This window comes from Solea senegalensis, linkage group LG1 (assembly GCF_019176455.1).
Source record: "Solea senegalensis isolate Sse05_10M linkage group LG1, IFAPA_SoseM_1, whole genome shotgun sequence".
NCBI classification, from domain to species: Eukaryota; Metazoa; Chordata; class Actinopteri; order Pleuronectiformes; family Soleidae; genus Solea; species Solea senegalensis.
The window spans coordinates 1,427,817-1,442,185 of record NC_058021.1 but is presented as its reverse complement, the minus strand read 5'-3'; the positions used below and the strand labels follow the sequence as shown (position 1 = coordinate 1,442,185).

At 41.0% G+C, this 14,369-nt stretch overlaps 1 protein-coding gene across 1 annotated transcript in view; it reads right to left on the bottom strand.

Annotated features, from left to right (window-relative positions):
* The window catches only part of tgfbr1b (transforming growth factor, beta receptor 1 b), a 47,890-nt gene that overhangs the window by 15,388 nt on the left and 18,133 nt on the right, over window positions 1-14,369 (bottom strand). The window contains exons 2-5 of the mRNA XM_044024519.1: window positions 2,181-2,429; window positions 1,733-2,002; window positions 1,021-1,251; window positions 90-257 (exon numbers count right to left, since the gene is read on the bottom strand). Of these exons, the coding sequence (XP_043880454.1) occupies window positions 90-257; window positions 1,021-1,251; window positions 1,733-2,002; window positions 2,181-2,429 (918 nt within the window). The remainder of the gene's footprint in view (window positions 1-89; window positions 258-1,020; window positions 1,252-1,732; window positions 2,003-2,180; window positions 2,430-14,369) is intronic.

Genomic DNA, 14,369 nt, shown 5'->3' with positions numbered 1-14,369 from the left:
ATTTTCCTCTTAAACAACATTTTCCCTTTTCTGAAAGCAACATGATGAAATGAGGTTAAAAAACAATAATAATACTACATGTGTCTCACCTTGTGTGCCGACTATCTCCATGTGCAGGTGAGCGAGGCCGCTGGCTGTGGACAGCGACAGTTTGATCATGCCCTCCACGGTGACGGTGTAGCGATTCAGGTAATCAAACAGAGAGCCGTGTTCGTGGTAGTCCGACACCAGCCACAGCTGAGTCCACGTCCCGTTATCTACACACACACACACACACACACACACACCAGACGACGATGATGACGATGATGATGAGTGAGGAGATGAGTTCAAGACAAAAGTGCATCTGTCCTTTTTCCAGGAAGAAGCCATTACCATTACCAATCTCATGGAATGCTCACAATATGTCATTATGCACCACTTTCTTCTCTTCCATCACCTGTCTCTGTCTGACTGCTCATATTTTGCCACCAATTATTGTGTGAGTGCTGCAGTAGAATGAAAGGTGAGGACTCGGATACAATATTTCATGGTCAGGACTCATATATATATATATATATATATATATATATATATACATATATATATATATATATATATATATACATATATATATATATATATACATATATATATATATATATATATATATATATATATACGTTTTTTATATATATAACGTATTAATGTGTCTATGTGTGTGGGTGAGTGAGTGAGACCTGTTACTCTCCTGTCGTGCACAACTTTCACCTTCAGCTGATCACGCCATCACTTGTAAATGACAGGGTTCACATCGGCCCACGCTGTCGTTTCCAGATGACAAGCTCAGACTGATGTGAAGATTTAATTTGCACTGTTAATAGATGATAGGTTTGACATTTTTTTCTTGGTGATCCATCATTGATGCTCCTTCACGTTTGCTCTGCTCAGATTAATATTCTCCTCCTCCTCACTGTGTGCTGACCCTGACTCATCTCTTCATGTAGTTTTTCAGTTTCTCTTCCGGAGCACTGGTCTCACCTTTGTTGTCCGCGGCAATGAAGCCCAGGATGTTCTCATGTCTCAGCATCACGGTCTGGTAGATCTCAGCCTCGCGGAACCAGGAGCGCTCCTCCCGGGATGAAAAGATCTTCACTGCCACCTCCTCACCACGCCACTTGCCCCTCCACACCTCCCCGAAACGGCCTTTACCAATGCTCTCCTGGAGGATGATGGTCCTGGCGATGGTCCTCTGCACCAGCAGCGGCAGACCTGAGGAAAGGTGTAAAGTTGGAAGGAATGTGTTGACCAACAACATGTTTCCTGTTTATGAAAAAAAAACTAAAAGAGGACGACGGGAAAAGGAAAGTAAGAGAGAGAGAGAGAGAGAGAAGAATGAAAACTATCTAAGAACCTTCTGTTGCTCTGCCATCAATGTAAATGACATCTGTGACGAATGAGAATGAAAATAAAAACGTTGTGTTCACATTATATTTAATTCACAACATACACACATCAGTCAACATCAGGTCTCTGTAATAGGAGTTAAACTCTTAAATTATATTATATTATATATTATATTATATTATATTATATTATATTATATTATATATTATATTATATTATATTATATTATATTATATTATATATTATATTATATTAGAGGAACCAAACCTGCCCCTCTCACTATCACCATGTGCGAGTATACGTTCATTCTACTGTCATTCACTGTGGCAAACCCTAAAGGACTAACCTGATCCAGATCCAGAGGTGGTCATATCATAGATAAGGTCCTTCAGTGTTGTTCCGACAGTGATGAAGGGATGATCCATGGAGGGGTCCTCTTCATTGGGCACTCGGTGGTGGTGGTGATGGTGGGCACCGGCGCCCCCGGCTCCCAGGCCCCTGTGGCTGTGACACACATAAAAGGCCACAACAAGCAGCAGGCAGAGCACACACACAGGGCCCGCGATCACCGCTGCAAGGGCCACGGGGCCCAGAGGAGAAGGCTTCGTCGTGGGGACTGCAGAGCAGAGCAGAGAGCAGATTAGAACGCACAGATTAGATCAGCTCTGAACCTGTGAGCACATATCAGGCTCTGAGATTAACAAAGAAACATCAGATGATCAGTCACTGTTGGACAGATTAATATGGAACATAGTGAATATGGACTGTTGAATTCATGTACATCATGTTCTTACCAGGGATCTCGATGTTGGGCTCTTTGTTGCAGTAGTCCGTGGTGCAACACATGGGGTAAATGCTGGTGTCATCTTTGACTGACGGCGCGCAGATGAAGGGCCGGTCTCGTGGGATCAGTTCGTATTCGTGTATGCACTGACGCTGCTCCGTGATGGGTCGACTGCTCAGCTTGCGGATAGCGACGAAACAGACACCGTCTGTCGTGCAGCTGGAATTGGCGCTGCAGCGGTCACAGTAACACTGGAGGGCTGTAGGAGGAGAGGACAGAGGAGAGGACAGAGGAGAGGACAGCAGGTTACATCTGATGTCACATCAGATGAGATCAAACGTGACCGTCAATGTCATGTTTCAAACGTGCGTCTCCTTCAAGAGAAAATGACAGCGTTGCTCCGTCTCTCGCATCTACACAGACGAAATGACTGAGACATTTTCGTCTTTCTAACAAATCCCTGAAATGCATTACACTCCTGAGCTTCACTGCAGTTTTTGTATTTTACTGAATTTACTTTGGTACATTTTGTTCCCCATCAGTTTCTGTGTTGATTTTAAAAATGGCTTACTAAATGTCCTCGCTCCTGCCTCTATCACCAAGCTCTCAAATAAATATGCTCCAGCGCGACTATTGAGATCAGTGAATGACCTACTTATCCTTATTTAAATCGCATCCCAAACACTGAACTATCCTGGTCCCTCTCTGCTGTCTCCACCCTGGCTCTTCTTCTTCCACCTCTACTCTGTCCGCCATTGTTTTTCCTTTCACCTCAACCGGCTGAGGCACAAGCTCATTGTGTGACCTGTTGGGTTTCTTTGTTTTTCTCTGCCTTACAAAGTATGAAGTACAGCACTCTGGGATTTCATCTGAATGGGCGACACTTTGCAACACTGTTGCATGATGATGATGATCCCACTGCTGTGTGTGTGTGTGTGTGTGTGTGTGTGTGTGTTCTAAGAGTATTTTAGGAAGAAATTCTTAAGAAGGGAATGTGAGATGTTACATCACTGCAATCACTTTATACTCACTGACTCACACACACACTCACACATTTTCCTCTGAGACAGACAGACAGACAGACAGACAGACAGACCGACCTTCACAAACACACTCAGCTGCAGTACAGCTGGCGAGCACATGGCTGACATAACAAACAGACAAAGACTCAGACTGTCTGCAGAGTCTTTCACTTCCTAAAAAAAGAAATAATCTGTGACTGTGACTGAAAGACACGTCCTTTACGTTGCACTCACACACACACACACATGGACATAGAGCAGTGTCCAGTGCTGAATATATGTTTGTGACCCGTGTCCCCGGGGTCATCAGGGGGTCAAATTAGAGCTTGAGCTACATTAGATTTTCTACAGCTAATTCTGATGTTGATGCTGATGGTTGATATATGATGCATGAGATGGTTTTTTTCATTTTCCTTCTCCATTGGATGTAACAATGTTGCCAAACATTAAACTCTTCATCTTTAATATTAAGTTGTCAAAACTGAAATTTGACAGATCCAAGATGTGTGCGCAGAGTCCGTGTGAGGACATTTGAGGACATTTGAGGACATAATTGCACAACAGGCCCGAGGGCTAACCTCCATTAGCTTGTATACTGCTAATTAAAGCCAATCATTAATTGCAGCATATCAGAGTCCAAGTGGGGCTATTAACACTCAGCTGGGACAAAACCTAGATACCAGGAGCAGGCGTGTGATGCTCCAATGTTTCCCAGACTTAGGGGACCCACTTTCTACAGATCGTGATTCGTGACACGAATACTTACAAAAACTTAATTTAATGTTTGATTGGTAAACAAATTATTTCCATGAAGTGTGTGATGAATTATGATGAATTCATTTAAAGTTCACTTAAAACTCGTGCGACACATGTGTGGGTCCCATCGTGATTTGTCCATTAAGGACTTCAAATGTGACTAGATTGACTTTTCCTGCTGAACTCGTGGCGTCTGATCGTTACTGTTTTCCTGAGTTCCTATAACGACGCTGCAGCCGCAGCCCGGAGCGTCTTTAATCACCTCTGACCACCGGGGAGTCACAGGCCAGACAATAAAGAGGAGGAGGAGGAATGTGCTTCTCAGTCCCAGAGGCTTCAAAACAGTAGCTGTGCCGATATGGAATGCTAGGAGGAAACTAGGTCATTCGTCCTCCCTGTCTCTCTCTCTCTCTCTCTCCCTGTCTCCCTCCTCTTGTCCTTGCCCCCAGCCCAGCACACGTAGAGCTCACAGTCTGCCACCGTGATGCAGCTCGGTGACACTTTATGCATGACTGGACAGCTTAAAGCAACACAACACACCTTTGGAGTAAAGAGTGTTGAATAATGAACAGTGTGTGGTGTAAAGTGAGTGTGAAATCTGCCCCGTGTTGCTTCATCTTTTATAAATAAGTCAAGTAAACGCCAGTAAAAGTCTTCACAATGTTACGTTCACCTGAACAAATGTTTAAACATGTGCACCATTCAGTGGAGGAGTCGGCTGACAGACAGACAGACACAGACAGACAGGTGAGTAAATAACAACATGCAACTGTCTGTGTCTGTGTGTGTGTGTGTGTGTGTGTGTGTGTGGGTGTGTGGGTGTCTGCTGCAGGCTGTGTCCTCCCAGGAGAAGGATAGATTATAAAAGGTCAGACAGCAACAGACAGGGGACGGATAAATGAAAGCCAGCTGACTGTCTCCTATGACTCAACATCAGATAATTAAGTACACACACACACACACACACACACACACACACAGACAGACAGACAGACAGATCACCATTTCAGCAAGGTATGAGAAATTGAAACAGTGTGTGTGTGTGTGTGTACTGTAGATGCTGGTGCACACTAACATACAACACTGTGAGCAGTTGTGAGTCCAATATTCAGTGTGGACTGAGCTTTTGTGATACAGGACTAAAAATCATCCCCTGGTATATAAACCTTGTGGAGGAGACTCTGACGTTATTATGTATGATATTAGTGTTAAAAGACATTCTGTCATTTCTAAGCCCAAAGTGTTGTAACGCTGATAAGCTTATGTCTCAGGCTACATACGTGACGATGGTAAACGTGTTCTGCTTCCTGTTTGCAGCTGTACACGTGTGAACCAGTCCATGCACTTTCAGGAGCGGTCGCTTCATGTCAGAAGGGCTGCAAACATTCATTGATTCATCACTTAATTAACCCTAAACTATTTTCTAGTCATCAATGGGTGTGTTTGTCCCCATGGACACTAAAGTGAACGTCTTTGGTTTGTGGACAGAACCCAGAGAAGAGTTGCACGTGCACGCTGTGGTTTACAGTTGAGCTGAATGTTGGTGTTATGCAGATCAGTGTGAAGTGTGAAGATGAGGAAACGCAAACCACATCGAAGACTGTAGATACAGACGGTGATTTGTGGTCCGAGTGTGAGCAGCAGAGTGTGAGCAGGATTTTTATTCTTCTCATTATTTATTATTATATTTTTATTAAAAAGCAGTCACCTGCAGAGATTTACATTTCAAAGCCTCCACACAAATAAAATGCTTTTATGGAACAAGCCAAATATAATGCAGATGACATGCTCTTCACTTCACAGGACTCCTGAAGTGTAAAAGGCCAATTAGAGAGAATTCCAAATGCACATAACTGCACATAACTGCACATAACTGCACACAACTGCACACAACTGCACACATCTGCACATAACTGCACATAACTGCACACAACTGCACACATCTGCACATAACTGCACATAACTGCACACAACAGCACACAACTGCACACAACTGCACAGCGCAATGACGAGGATCAAACGAGGATCAAACCCTAAAAACACCTGAACTGTCTCTTTAATGAAGACAAACAAACCTCAGAAGTGAAAGGATCAGTTAAACTGATCATCAGCGCTCTGACGAAACAAACTTACTGAATCAAGATGAGCCCAGAGAGTATATAACAATAACAACAATAATAATAACAATAACAACAATAATACTAATAGTAATACTAATGATGATGTTGTTGAGTGTGTAGTTTCCGCCTGCAGCGACTTGTTGCTCACGATGCTTCCAGACTATGAGGATTACTTGTCTCTTGAGATGTTTGGCTGTGATTAGAATTGTGCTTGTGCTGCTCACATGACGGGAAAAACAACTAAACTGAAACCAAAGTGACACCAGTTTTCATCAGGACTTCAGGTCTGAAAGAAATCTGAGGACCGTCTCATCTGGAACAAGATGAACCTGATCACTTATTATTCTAAGAGCTAAGCACAAGCTGCAGCTGGTGCTATTTTTAAATTAAAAATCTAAATGCCGTTTGAACATGATACGAATACAAATACTGGATCTTTTTTATCATGACTTGATTGACAGAAACATTTGCAGACACCTATTAATTATTTAAGTGTTCTCAAACATAAATGTCAAGGACTCTCAGGTTGAAACTTGTCCTCCGTGGGTGTTGGACCTTTTTTAATCTCCCTTTCAGCAGCTGATGCATTTTTGTTCTGGGAGGAAAGAGAACATTTAAACACGTATTTAAACAAGATTAAAGGCTTGAGTTCACGCCTGACAAACACAGATACACCGGATACACTTAGTCACACGGTTCACTCAGTGACTGGTGAACGGATGAGAGCTGCATGAAACCATGTTCGCATGGACATTCAACAACAGCAGTAAACGCTCAGCGTGTTATTATGAGAAGTGAAGGGGGTTCAATATGAGACGGTGGCTGTGGTGCAGGTGAAATGAACCACGGCTGAGTTCATAAACCACAACTTTCTCTTTTGTTCTTAAACGTTTTTCTGACAAACGTCTTCATACACACGAGACGCCCAGAACGACTCTAAGTGCTGCGGTACATACGCGAGGCCTGTATGTGGCGCTGTGACACTGACACAGAAGTATACATGACAATGTACACCAGGGGTGTCTGTTTTCTGTGTACGCCTGTGGAAAGAAAGGAAAGTTTAAAATAAAACTATGTAGTAGTTCATTTATTTACTTTATTATTAAGTTACTTTTCAAAGTCTTATTTCCAGAGTGTCTTGCCCTGTTGTTTTTATAAATGTGAATTAGAGCTGAAACGATGAATCGATTATTAATCAATTACTAAATGAATCAACAACTCCTTTGATAATCGATTCATCGGTTTGAAGCTTTTTTCATGATTCAAACCAGATTTCCGATTGTTTAAGTTTCTTAAATGTGAATATTTTCTTCATTTCTTTGCTCTGATAACAAAGAAATCATTAAAAGTCAATCATTTTGGTTTGTGGACATTTGAGAACTTCATCATTTCCAGGTTTGACGAACACCGGTCAACATTTTTTAAGGTTTTCTGATATTTTATGGACCATTTATGGACCATTTTTATGGATGATTTTCATAATCGATTAATCTGTCGATTAATCGATTATGAAAATCCTCAATAGTCGCCGCTATAATGTGAATGTGGGTTTGAGACTTTCAGATATATTAAATATTATGATGGACATTTTCCACGAACATTTTAAAATGTCATTATTAATTATTAAAGATGAGACAACCTTGGTTGCATGAACAGAAATCGCAGAGAAAAGACTGACTTCCATGGTCGAGCATCATTATCGACTAAGTTCAATCCTGCATATCTGAAAGAGTTGATACTTGTGTGGAGCGTGAGCACTCGTATTAAGATGATATGATGTTAGAATATGAACCGAGGTTGACATTGACACACACACACACACACACACACACACACACACACAGCATGTCTGATATGATAGAGGAAGACAAACACAGTGAGGCCAGGCTCCTACAATGTGGTCAGACAGAATGCGGCTGACTAATCTGAGATGTTGCTCGGAATGACGCCGCGCACACACACGCACACACGCACACACACACGCACACACTCAGACTAAAAACACACAACACACACACACACCAATAGTCTGCTCCCAAGGCTGCTTTGGCTCATTTTGCATGTGGAGTGTGAAGGTGTGTGTTCTTCCTTGGACAGAGTAAGAGTTACACAACAGATGGAAAATCTTTACATTCTAATGAACTAATCCACTTTATCATCATCATCACAGAGAGGAAGGAAATACGTCAGCCTGTGTGTTGTCTTGTGTTTTTTCATTTTTTGTCAATAATGGATCATAACTACTCACGTTGGTTGCTGTTGTTCTGCCGCTGACGCTGCTGCACTTTACAGAAGAGCTTTAGCAGCACAACAGTTCCCATGATCCCACACTTGTCTTCAAACTAGGACTTTTTTTAATGTTTTGATTGAGAACATTAAATGCAGAGATCAACGTGTTATTCATTGTGTGTGACACAATGTGGAAAATCACCAACAATCAAGTTCAAACTCATTTCACATGAGAGACTATTCTTCATATGTGCAACTGTGGAGTGAATCTGAGTTGTTGTTTTGTCACGCGGACCATTCGACATCCAGAAGAGAAAAACAACAACTTTTCACACATTTTAACTCGCCTATTATATGCAACCTGTGCTGAGTCTGTGTTGTTAATGTGAAACCATAACAGCTGATATCTGCTGCATGCAGCTGTTCTACAATCTGGCCCACAGAAACGATTGGCCGTCGGAGTCAATCGTCTATTTCTCTTCAACTTTTATTTTTCCTGCACAAACAGCCACAATAACGCGACATGAAATGATAAATGGGCAGCAAACGGTTGTAAAATGAATAAATAAAACTGTGAAATGATGTAAAACAATGTTGACAATCAAACACCTTAATGAAAGGAAAAAATAAAGAAAACTGCACTAAACTGAACAAAGCCGAGGAACAATAAATGTTCTGTGACTCAACTTTTCAAATGATATTTAGACTTTGGTTTGGACCGCGGACCTGAACGGTGCCAGTGAAAGATTCGGGAGAGCATGCCGCTACCCCCAATACATAAAGTCACAGTTTCCTTAAACCTTATGAACAATTGTAATATTGTGACATTATTAACTGAGTGCTGAGTGAGTATTAATGACAAACAACTTTCCATTCGTCATCTACAGTAAAATGTAATAATGTTTGTCAACTTAATGGAGATTGAGTGTTTTTTTAACATTTTTATAACAGCTGTATTATTATAAAGTGCTGCAAACAGGGTTAATGCAACACGTCTGTAAAGTAGGATGGAATAAACATTTCCTCGACGGGAAATCATTGACAACAGGAGGAAGCTCCAACAGCTTCAATGTCATATTAAAACATACCTTATGCACGCCCTCTGCTGGACTCTAAGGTGTACTGCCTAAATAGGCACTTCTGAGACGGCAGCGTTTGCATTTTGAGCAGGTAATTGAAGCTCTAATGTGAACTTTACATCCAACATTCGAAACGATATCAAATTTCTGATGAAAAGTGACCGAACTGGTAGTTTGACCTGAAGACTTTATGACAAAAAAATACTGACATATGCTGATCGTCCAATCACCTGAAAAGTGACGGACATTGACTGTGGCCAAAGTATCAATATAGAATCAATAAGTGTACAACAGTAGTCATCATCTCACACATTTTGATGTGGCAGGTCGTGGCTCCTCCCACCATGAGTCGTCATATGTTTGACAACCTCAATCTGAGTTTCTCTGCGTCCTAAAGCAAACAACGAGCTCGGATGAGCCTTTGAGCAAACCACAAAGTTCACTGGGCTGTGAAATTAGACTGAAGAGAGAGTGGAAGTGGGAAGATTGGGAAACAAGGTCTGTTGTTCATTTTTTAAGTCTAATCCAGAGAATTCTCTTTTTGTAGTATGATAAGACAAGCGCTCAGCGCCCGAATTGAAGGAACAGAAAAACAACAAAAAACTGCTTCTCTGTCACTACCTGATACCATTTCTCTTCTGAAACTGGTTACAAATACCAAAGAGGGTTTATAATGAGAAGTCTTTCAGAACAGGACGTTTACATGGTCACACAAAAGCGACTGAATGAAGCATATTCGTTACATGGCTAATGAGTGTGTTTGAGTTCATCTACGCTAAGACTTTTACGAGGTAATCAGCCTTAAATCTTTGGTCCGGTTTAAGCAGCAGGAGGAGGCGACGACTTTATCACATAAACCAAGCAATCATCACTAATCAATACATCACATGAGATGATGAGAGAGGAACTGACTGGCTACAGTAACGCTCAGCTGACCACGCCGAGCCGTTTGTCATGGCCCCATTTGTCAAAAACACAAACTCACGCACACACCGTTCCATGGAGACAGTGAGTTTAAGATCGTTGGGATTATGTTTCATCCATGTTTCCCTCGTGAAGGAAACATCACTTTTTAGTTAATTGGCCCAAATTTCCTTTGTTGTCTCATGTTTGAGTCAAGATGGAAGTGAAGTGTGCCAATGAACTGTAGCGCCATCTAGAGGATCAGTCCATGCTGGAGTCTCACGATCCTGCGCCGTCTCCCGTCATTTCCAGCACACTCATCCGTACAATGCCATCTTATTACACGTTACACACTGTGTAACAGCTGGGAAACAAAGGAACAATAAATACCAAAGCTGCGTGTCAGCAGTTAGACACTCAACAACATTTGCCCCTCTGTCCACCCCTCCTCTCTTCCCCACCAAGTGTGCGCTCTACAATTACCTCCCCCCACTGTCACATTCCCTATCCCTCACCCCCTTTTTTATCTTCACCTCCTGGCGTCCCCTCCTCTGACCCCCTCCCTCCCCCTCTTCATTCTTGCAACAATAGAAGTGACGGCGCTGTGATGAATGAGACGAACAAATAGAGTAAAGGAATCAGTGCGAGTCAGTTCTTCAGGAGATGAGCGTGAAATGAATTCAGCGTAATCCAGCTGGCTGTGCATGTGTTTGCATGTGAGAAACACGGCGTTTTCTTATCGTGGAAAAAGGTGAAGATGTGATTACGTGTGAACACTGTCTGACGTGAATAAAGCTTCTTTTCCTTCAGTGAATGTTATTATTTTCTATACAAATGAAAAAGATTTGCATCTCAAGGAACTTATTGGTGACGTGAATAAATGAAATACAACAGTTGATTCAAAGCAGATATGACTGTGACTGTGTTGTTCCTCACGGTGGCGCTCTTGACAATAATGAGAGTCATGTAAGCAGGCACGGCAACATATGAAATTCAATCTGAACTTACATTTTGGCAAGAAATTTACTTTTTGCATCTCAGATACATATGAATATTAATTGTGATGTACAATAAAGTCATATATATATGTACATATATACGTGTATATATATATACATAGCTGATAATGACATTGTTACTTTCACTGATCATCCCACAACATCAGATATATCTCACGCTTCACAGACTGTAAATGTGTAAATAAATACCTGCAACAGCATTTTAGCCGACTCATGTTTATCTCTTCTTCGTAGGATGAGAACGATGAGTATGAAACAGCTCGACATGAACAAAATCACGAACAGCTTTGTGGTTTAAAAGGTGTATTATTATATTATATTATATTATATATTTGTGTCAGTAGATAGTCAAGGTTGTGATACTGGTCAGAAAGTGATGTGGAGCTATAATCCTGTGATTCCCAGACTGTGCTGCTGCCTCGTCTCATTCACACTCACTCTGCAGCTTCCTCTACTTCACTTACTTTTTTCCCCTGAACATTTTTGACTGCTTTCATGTCAGGGCAGAGCTTTGGTCCAATAAGCAACTTGTTCCAGCTTTAAAGAGGTATTACAATAATATCATTACAGCATCTGCTCATGTGCCAATAAAAAAGTTGTTTTTAAACAAAAACAAAAGTGAAATGAAAAAGAAATGATAATGCATAATGCACAGTCCCATAATCTGTAGATTAGCGGCTGAGCTGGCTTAGGATGGAATGTTGTTATGATTTTCAGACTGCACAGATGCATCATGGGAACAATTCCCTGGACGAGAGACAATGCGATGAAACCGAATAGCTCTAAAGAGGGCTGTCCTCACATGACCCTTCCCCAGCTGGGTCTCCCTCTGGCTTGACTTTATTCATTGGATTAGTCTGAGCAGAGATACTTTAATGATCATATCTTTGTGTAGAGACGCACGAGAGAGCCCGAGGCTTTTAAACAGGCGGGGTGAATAAAATGAAGTCTCTATCAATAATTCACTAAGATGTATGGTGGCTCGAACTGGATTCTCTCTCAAAGATGGAATGCTTTTGATTTTAGGGATTTCTGTGTCATCATATCAGCAGGATTCCGACTGATTTAGACGTTTAGATTTAATGCATTTGAGTAAAACAATAAAACTTGGGTGTGTAAATACAGCCGACACCATAAATGCAAAATTGCTGGCAAATATATACATTTTGTTCATGATGACAATAAATACGCAGCATCACTGAAATCTTTCAAATTAAAGATAAAAAAATGTCTGAAACACCTGGTGCTTCATGAAGCTGCAGACACCGTATCTCCAGCGACATTTACCAAACAAGATTTCTGATTGTTTCAGGATCTTAAATGTGAATATTGTCTAGTTTCTTTGCTCCAGATAACAAAGAAATCATTAAAGACTGAATCATTCGAAAATAATTGACAGATGAATCGATTATGAAAATAATCGTTAGTTGCAAGTGAAGGCAATTGTTAGGTCTTCACCTAATGCTAATGCTGAGCTAAATACATTCACTGATGTACAGCCAATTGAATTAATGCTGCATTTCATTTACATCTGAAGTCGTAAGTGGGATCAACACTCAGCACTGCAGTAGTTGTGTTTTCCTTCACAGGAGGAGTTCAAATTCAAAAACTGTGTCACCATAGTTACAAAGTATTAACGACTCAGAGATTTTATAATGGGCTCAATTTTATATCGTCTGTGTAACATGTCAACATCAAGCTCTCGACCACTGGTTTCATCATACATTTAAAGACGCAGGCAACTTTTAACTTAAAATTCTTATCAGTTCCAACTGAGGAGAAAAAACATGTCAAATGTGAATTGTCTATGAGCTGAATAGCAGTATTTTTGGGTGAAAACAAATGCTTCACTCACTGCTCAGGGGATTGTAAACTTCAGGGAATGTTTCAGAAGCTCTGTAACTCTTTCTCAAATCATGGCTCTAAAGCATTTACATTTATGTCCTTCATCATCCAGCTCTCTCAACATTGTTACAACCTCTCTCTATATATATATATATATATATTCCATATCCATGGTGAATAGAATCTCTTAGAAGTGGTTGAGTGTCTGGTTATTTTGCAATCATTCAACCAGTGTTAAAAGAAAAAACAACAAGCCTTGACTAATCACGTCACAGGAGCTGTAGAGTAACACTCTAGGCCTTGACAAAAGAAGAAGTGTGCAAAACAACTTGTCCAGGTCCTTGACAGCAATGGAATCTTTGATAAATTTCTCTCTGGTGTTTGTGGAATGCTCCATTTTGTTGCTGCTTGACTTAAGAGCAGCTTCTGGTCCTTTTGGACATACGTTGGTCTCACTTCTTAGTCAATCCATTTGTTTTTATCAATTACTGTGTTTTCCTCCATGTTAAAAGTCCAATTTTAGTCAGACTAAGACAATCATTCAGTTTTCTTAATGTCATGTAAACACAAAAATCCAGCTAATCTTAGTCGGACTAACATACCTGGATAATGTGATTCATAGTCCGATTACTGCTGCACGTAGACACTTAGTCAGACTGGAGTTGGACTTCTCATTCTGCACATGCACTAAAAAGGAAATAGATTTTCTGCACATGCTGCTGTCGACTGTGAGGGAAACATGTATCGCAGTCCAAGCGGTCATTTACGGGACATATACTGTGGATATTGATATCACATAATGATTTATATCATAAGGATATATTGTGCAGCCCTATGCATAATTCTTAACAAAGGTTTAGATTAAACTGGACTTGCTTTAGTTTAGTTAAATACGATTCACCTGTCATCCAAAAGCCTTCTTTAGTTCTGAGTGAATGGTGGGACATACTCCAGGCTGGTTACCATGACCGCGAGTTTCAGGCCTTTCCCAGTTCATGTACTCTTCACTGTATCACAACGACGAGGCTCAAACGCGACACCTAGTGCAAAGACTATGAGATAAACTTCTTCATACTGTGGCAGAGTACAGATCCAGTCCAGCTGTTATTATGAACACCATGGTTTGGTTTTTATTGGACAAAGAACAATGGATCAGTTTTATGTGTTTATGTGTTTTATGTGGTATTGAACATGGAGCCCTAAAGACGCAGCTGAAGCACCTGCAA